The 8,129-nt window shown below is 36.6% G+C and overlaps 1 protein-coding gene across 2 annotated transcripts in view; it reads right to left on the reverse strand.

The window, feature by feature from the left end:
• The window catches only part of LOC121318148 (S-adenosylmethionine sensor upstream of mTORC1-like), a 58,518-nt gene that overhangs the window by 23,853 nt on the left and 26,536 nt on the right, over window positions 1-8,129 (reverse strand). Inside the window, exons 3-4 of one of the 2 annotated variants that reach the window (XM_041254515.1) lie at window positions 7,150-7,278; window positions 1,835-1,930 (exon numbers count right to left, since the gene is read on the reverse strand). In XM_041254515.1, coding sequence (XP_041110449.1) covers window positions 1,835-1,930; window positions 7,150-7,278 — 225 coding nt within the window. The remainder of the gene's footprint in view (window positions 1-1,834; window positions 1,931-7,149; window positions 7,279-8,129) is intronic. The other variant, XM_041254516.1, reaches the window with a different exon arrangement.

Here is an 8,129-nt window from a genome sequence, read left to right on the forward strand (position 1 = left end):
TCATATGTATTGTGTATTTAGTGTGTTTACATCCGAAAAAAAATTAACAAGGTGCCGCTGTGCCCCTCTAAGCCTGTGTACTTCTCCAAAATCAGTAACTGGTTGATTACAAAGTAAACACGACACTTTAGGATGTCATTGTGTCAACTGTATGGATCATGTGAATGTAACGCCTATAACTTGCCACTTATAGTTGCAATTCAATAAGGGCAACACGGAGGAAAGAATCCCATAGATGGCACCAAATGAGCTGTTTGTCTGTTGGAAGTTCCCATGCTGAACCTGGAAAAGGGCAAAAGTGTTCCATTGGGAAACCCATGAACTGAAATGCTGATCAAATGGAAAAAGTCTGGGGTTGTCGTTATTATATCCTTTAAGCTGTACTGTATGTTCATTGGATTAATACATTTACTGCTTAACCCTTTCACTTATGGGGATGGATTAAAACAAACCTCTCCTAGTCTTTATATGGGGACATATCTAAGACGCAAATACATGACGACCTTATATGAGGATAACATTTTTCCCTATATAAGCAATTATATTTTCTGTTTTTAGTATTTCATGCATGAAAAAGGATTAATCACTCTGGATTCTGGGCGAAATCACACTTAAAGATGACAAGTTCCATGCTCTTTGGACCCTGTCGGTTAAGTTAAACACATGAACAAAGTAGAAAACACAGCCCAGATGAAATATGTTTATAAATTCAAGAAACCGAAAAGGCAGTGGCAGCGCGGAGATGACAGTCCCTAATTAATCTTTCTGGTTTCCTATTTTAAATTAATGATCTGATTTATATTCAAAAGCTTTTCCTCCAAATGTCATAAACATTCCTGGTAAACACATTCAAATTTAAAACTTATTTAAAAGTCTCTTCGCCAAGTCTTTTTTAATTTTTAAAAGAAAGCTTTAAGGCTACTTCAAAACGGCAGCAACTGGGACAGCACTAAACTACCTGACTTCATTTAGGAAAACTAGGGTTTTAAATTATTTCAAATGCCCCAAAATGAGATAAGTTTCCAGCAAGATGAAAAAATGACTATGGTGTCAACTGCTGTGAATTCAATCCAAATCATGCACAACATATTAATGTGGTTAAATGAAATTCAGAATCTTCCAGATCATTTCAGTTTGAAAAGACAACTCAGAAGTAAAGAATAACGCTAGCTGTAGGAAAGGTCAACTTCAGGACTAGGGTTGGAATAGATTATTGGAATATTATCGATAATGTGTTTAGTGTTCACTGTTTATTCTACAGAACAATCATCAATAATTGTATAATCGATAATTGTGTTCCTGACATTTAAAGCTTAAAAAGGATCAGCACCACTGCTCTGAGATGTTTTTTTCTCTGTCTCTCTGTGTAATGTAGCCCGACCCTGTATTGTGGGTGTAAACAGTGGAATGGCTTTATTTTAAGAAGTCAATAAACGAAAAACGACAATCTAGAATAAAAAATGTAGGGTTGGATGATAATGACATCAGAGTGGAATGTGCAAGGACTGTATTCCTGGTTCTTAATCACTTCCTGTGCTCTAGGTCTCATGGTTGGATTAAACCAAAGACTAAACCTGACCTACAAAACACAAATCAATTAAGCACCAAGAAGCAACCACATTTTTAAATATATTATGTTTTAGGAAAACAAACACCTGCATTTAAGTAAACAAAAATTAAGAACAAGAAGACAACACAATTAAGGTAAGCAAATGGATCCTGAGATGACGGACAAATGACAAAGCTCTTTTGACAGGTCATCCACAACGAGGTGGAAGATTTCATTTGCACTGTATTTCACATTTCTTTGGAAGCAATTACAGTTCCCCCTTACCACGATGGTTCAACAGCCTCCAGCGGGCTGCCACCTCCTGCAAGGCTGGTCCCATATGTGCAGCTACAGTTATTCATCTCTTCACTACTGCAATGGCTAAATCAACAAAAAAGAGATGCTATCATTAGTATGAGCGCTGAAAACATACAGCAACCAGGTCTGAAAAGACAGTTAGCACTTTGACATTTAAAGATGCTTGAAACCTCTTGTCCTCCAAACGTAACTGTCTAGATGAAACAAAAACACTACAGTAGGTTATTGTAACAAGCGAAAAGAAATACAATTTAAAAATCCAAAGCTGATGGAAGCAACTCGGAATACGAACTTTTTTTTTTTCTCTTTCAAATGTGGATACAAACCTTGACGTTACCTGTAAACAACTTTCATGTGACAAGAGTAACAATTCCGTACTATCTGCATATGTCACAGAGCGGAACATCTGTGCTCCATGAAACTGTTTGCTATTAAAACCTCATCATAGGCAGCATATTGTGGTAGCGTTCAGAGGATTTCACTGTTGACTTTAAAATAAGATCTGAATTCACCAGACTGGTTGGTATATAAATTAGTATGTTTATACATACATGTCAAACTATTCTTTCAAAATGCTTATATTGAAGAGCCGAACAACTAGCACCATTTGTTGGTTTGGAGTAGAAACTGAGTTTACCAAGGCATCGACACCTGAATAGAATTTGCACCATTTAAATAAAAATTAAACCTCCTCCTTTTACAAGCAACAAAACAACTTGGAAATTTAAGTAAAAATAGTTAGATTTTCATTTCACAAATTTAGGGCAAACTGCATTCTGGTTTAGAGCCCATGACAAATCCTGTCCATTCAACTCTTTAATTATATCATGTCAGTCCTGATCGATAGTACAGGTTTGAACTAGACAATAAGGGTCAAGGGAAATTCTTAAATGAAATATATGGGTTAAAAAGAAAAAGAAAAATGGTCTGGCACTGTAGCCTTCTGATTTTAGACATTTTAAGCTCTAAGATTAACAAGCATCTGCTCGCTGCTTATAAAAAAAAAAAAAAAAAGAAAAAAATCAAAATACACAGGCCAGAGGTACCTATGAATATATATTTATTAAAAAAAAATACAAAACTACCTGAAGAAATTCAATGGATGTAACAATCTTGGTTGCAAGAGTGTCCTGGAGCCAGAGAAGAGGAGCTGAATCCGTGCCTGCTACACCACACACGTTCCACTGACATCATTAACATTCGCAGCGTGAGCTCGGATCACACAACAGCAAGGCTCTGAAAGACCCGAGGCTGGAGGACAACTTCACGTTGTTCTGTAATTCATTCAGACTTGAGGCCAAAATTGAACCTACCCAATTTAGACTTAACATCTGGTACCTTTATAGTGTTATGACAGTGTGATGTTCGTATGTAAACATATAAATGTCAAAGGAAGTTTGAGTATAAAAAAAAAAAAAAAAGCTTTGTTACTGCAACACATGGGGTGGAATTACAAATCTCAAATCAGTTTAGTTTTGTGTATGAAATGAAATGATGATGGATTTCAAGAAAATTACAATTGACACGTCCTGTTCCTCTATTTGGAAGTCATTTTGGATTGATCACTAGAATATTAGTGGCAGTGTATGATGGGGGGGCTGCCCAGTTGACTACAATACATGTGGTTGTCGCAGGGTTTTTTTTTTTAACATAAAGGTCTGTTTTTATTAATTTTTTTGTGTTGTTTTGTTTTCCATTCCTTTCAAGTCCTGGGGTCACAAACATGACCACATCACCCATGGGTTTCCATACATGGGTTTTCTCTGCATATAGTAGAATTAAAGGACGCATCATATTCCAGTATTAATGACATTTTGTTTGGTAAAGAGATATTCTTACCCAACTGTATACAATGCTGTGTACAGTTGGGTAAGAAGGTGGTGGGGCGGGGTAGTGGGATGAGGTCACCTTTGACCTACATATAGCGCCTATATAGGTTTGATTCCATTCCCACATACATGTGAAATATGCTGGTCCTGAGCTGGCAGCACGTCACTGCTAGCTCAATGCTCCAGTAGTATTGTGCTTGTAAAGTGCACCAAGGTTTAATGTAGGGATGAAAGTCAGTTATGATCAATTTGTTGTTTTTTTTTCTTTCAGACTTCCTTTCCATTTTTTGGTACAATGTTTTTTCCTAGTTTTGTAATCTATCCAATCGATTGCCTGGCACGTTGCTGTTAACACAAGCTTTCAGTTTGGTTTGGGAAAATCATAGCCATATCATCCCCAGTGCAGTATGGATTAATGACATTATATAGGCTACACGTTCCACTCTGTTCCAGATTCCTGTAAGTATTCTACAATGCCAGCACAGGCTGTCAAACAGAACACGTGACAGGATATTAACCAGCTAATAAAATGACGAGTTATAAGTATCCAAGTTCCACCTTAAATGTGTTTCTTGCATTTCTGGCAATGTCATATCAAATCTCTTCTTTCCATTCTTAAGCAGTGGCCACGTTTGGTGTACCATGCTGCTTGGCTTGTTCATGCTACACTGGATAGAGTGCTCTACAGAAATCTGACAACTTTCCAGAAAAATGTTAGTTTCAGCTAACAAACAACTACTGCTCAGCTAAATATAATATTTCCTTTCGAACAGTGACAAACAAAGAAGGATAAGTTGCCTTGTCTGACCACACACACTCACTGATTAATACAGGATGTAACCGAGACATTATTGTCTTTCACATTTATATAGGTCACACTAATATTTTTCACTTTAACAGCATTCCCTGTCGTTGATGCCACTTCATCTTTTCATGCATGCTGTACAAACTGAGTGGCCTCTCACAGTTCAATCTTTCAGTCTGTCTTTCCTGCAGCATGACTGCCGAGTTTAAAAGGAGAACTTAATTGCCGACAAGAAGAGCAATTATGAGGCAGTAAACCTCTTCTGTTCAAGTCAGTAGTCATTAGTTGTAAAAATAATAACTTGAAGTTTAAGGAGGGAAATGTAAATCAATAAACATACTCCCAAAAATAGGAACTTGAGAAAGCTGATAGCTCTGCAGAACCAAAATTTGCAGTTGCAACTATTAAAGCTTCCACGAAAAATAAATAAATAAAATAAAAACATTAAGTTATGAATTACATTATTAGTTATCTGCAGGGACACTGGAACAGTGCTACCTGCCTATCTTATGTGGCTCCTAGTCTCATCCTGAGGGGATGGTATTTTGTACCATACTGAACGCTGTCAGAAAATAACATTTTGCAGCACAACTGGAATGAAAATGCCTTGCCATCAATGAAAGCTACTGTAATTTTAACAACTTCTAAACAGCTTTTGGAGGTAGAGACGTCAATTTGTTCCAAGACTAAACAGAAAGGAAAGCAGAGTTTCAGAAAAACAAATGTCTCTCGACAGAAACCGCCACAGAACATGAGTAATGGTGATGCTGCTTTGAACTGCCCACACACATCTGCCAGTGTTTGTTCATCTGCAGCTTCATATTAAACTACAGAAATTCAGGACACATGCTCAATGCAGAAGGGTTCTTAGGGATATTATTTCTGGCTTTCTAAACATATTAGTCAATACAAAGGCAGGGTATTGGGGAAAACAAGGCTAAGGATTATTACAATGAAAACTACAGAAAAAGAAAATGATCCAGGTATATGCACAAATGAGCACAAGCTGACCTAAGTTAACTTAACAGACTACACGGGGGGACGGACAGACACAGTATCATGGTTATCAAAACAATTATTTAGGCTGCATTGACATTTCTGCAACCTAATCAGGAAAAACAAACTCACAAAATGAGTGTTTTGCAAGGACCTTTTTTTCAATGGCTTCCTCTTTCTGAAAAACAAACTTAATTAAACTGAGCAAAAGGCTCAAGTGCAACTATGATAAATGGACACGTTTTAAGTGGACACTAACACACACAGTTCTTGTTGCTACATAAAAGCCAAGTTATACTATTTACCTAAACTGTTAAGGGAGTTTGGAAATAAAAATGAATTCAACTTTAAAAATAAATAGATGCATTGTTAAAAAATAGTAAATGTCACACAAGGCAAATGCTGATTGGTCTCTGTAATCAGAATCATCTGCCAGGAATTCTATAAGACAACAACGGCTGCAGAGGGTTTTAAAATCTAAAAGGCAAATCAATCAATATGCACAATAACTCAAAAAATGACTAAAAGTAGCGAGCAAGCTGTATTGATCAGAACAGCATGCTCCGCAGGACAGATTTTCACAGTCATGAACCATTACCCAAGCCTGCATGTAAACCGATCGATACAGGAGCCATCTTCCGAGACAGATTTTTATAATGTGCGAAACATCAAGCCCCTTAATTTTCCAACTGAAGCTGAAGTCTTAAATATAGTTTAAAATAATGCAGTTACATAGGGGGACATTTTTAGGGAACGCCAAGTTGATCAACTAAAATTCGTCCAAGCAGCTGAGCGAACCGGTTTGGCTTTTAAAACATACTGTATTTTTATTTTTTTTTACTACTGCAAATTGAATGCATAGCAGCCTCGGCTTATCCAGCAGGGATGTGGGAAGTGGTCTGGATAAAACACACACAGCAAACGGCTGTTCTTCGTTCCCAAGCACAACCCAATTTGCAGATTATGTACTTCGCTGAACTTCCCAGCAGCATCCCACTAATCTTATATTTGATTGGATGCTGGAACAAGTTTGAGGGAAGTCAAGAACTGGAAGTCACATTCGCGCAATCGATTTAACACAATAAAACACGTGAATTCATCAGTTACATGTGTTACAGTACTCTCCCAACCAACCAACCCCCCCCCAACAGTAAGTTTGAAAAAAAAACAGACTTCGGCAATAAATAATCAGTGCAGTCATTTTATACGAGTAAATTTGATTAAATTAATTTAAAACTTTGTTTAATTAATATAGGTAAATACCACAGCAGTTCCTGGGCATGGCTTTGAGTCAGCCATTTTCACAAGTGGCTAATCAATAAACACTGTACGTTCACATTCAAAGCTTCTTTTGAAGATTTTTTTTTTTTCTTTTGCTTTTTTTGCTTACAGAACCAATTTACAATTGTCTTTCTTCCTTGGGCAATTTAATTATAGCCCATCTGGTGTTCAATATTTGTGATAAAGACTCTGCTTTCAGACACAAATTCAATTTGACACATGTGACTCTGGAAATCCGTGTTGGTTTACTATGCTTTTTGCTGTTTCTTAAAAAAGAAAGCAACAGTACTACAGTCTTTCAGATACATCTTTTACACACGTGTGCACACACAAAGACAGGATATTTTTCCCAGTATTTACATTGAACTTACGTCTGTGGTGCATTATTCTGATTCACATGCAGCGTTGTGGTGGTCATGGCAACAGCAAGGCGTGCACTTTTTTCATCCTTCTCAAGCATTCTCTTCATCCCACCATCTAGAAAGTACTCTTGGCAAATGCTGGAAAAAAAAGAAAGCTAATTATACTTTAAGCTATTAGTAAGTCTGTTATTAAATTTCTATTAGATATGCTCAGAACAGACGATTGGAACTGCACATTTAAAATGGTTTGACTTATTTAATTACATATGGACAAATTGGAAAGAGGTGTTCAATCTTGATGGTGAAAAAAAAAGTGTTAAATAAATTGAACAGAATGGCTCAGTATGCCTTTTACCACATGTGTGGCAAGGCTTGACGGGAGTAGATTTGCCACTCCCGTTATATAGTCATCTTCACTTATAAGTAATCTATTACATATAGTACCAAACCATTGAATATCAGAGATATATAGTGCCTTGCAAAAGTATTCAGACCCTCTCATAGTTTTCACATTTTGTTGCTTTAAAGCTTGCAGTCATGACACGTTGAAGTAGGAATTAATGTGTTATATACACAACCTACTCCACACATTCAAAGCAAAAACGAAAAGAAAGAAGTACATAATTAATATAAAATAAAAATGGAAAAGTCATGATTGCTTAAGTATTCAAACCCTGAATATTGTGCTGTGGCAAACCTAAATTAATTCAGGTGCACAAAATGACCAAGCCGGTGTGCAAAGTTGGTAGAGACTTACCCAAAAAGACTTTAATTGTAATTGCTGCCAAAGGTGCTTCCACCAAATACCGAGTTTGACGGGTCTGAATACTTATGGAATCAACATATTTCAGTTTTTTCTCTTTAGTTTGTGCTGACATGTACTGTAACTTATCTTACCCTTAGAAGTTTGAGCATTTAAGTTTTGAATAAAACACTAAGTTTAAAAAAATGTGTATGCATCATTTTGTAATTTCACAAAATGGGACACC

The sequence above is a fragment of the Polyodon spathula genome, chromosome 7, assembly GCF_017654505.1.
Source record: "Polyodon spathula isolate WHYD16114869_AA chromosome 7, ASM1765450v1, whole genome shotgun sequence".
NCBI lineage: Eukaryota > Metazoa > Chordata > Actinopteri > Acipenseriformes > Polyodontidae > Polyodon > Polyodon spathula.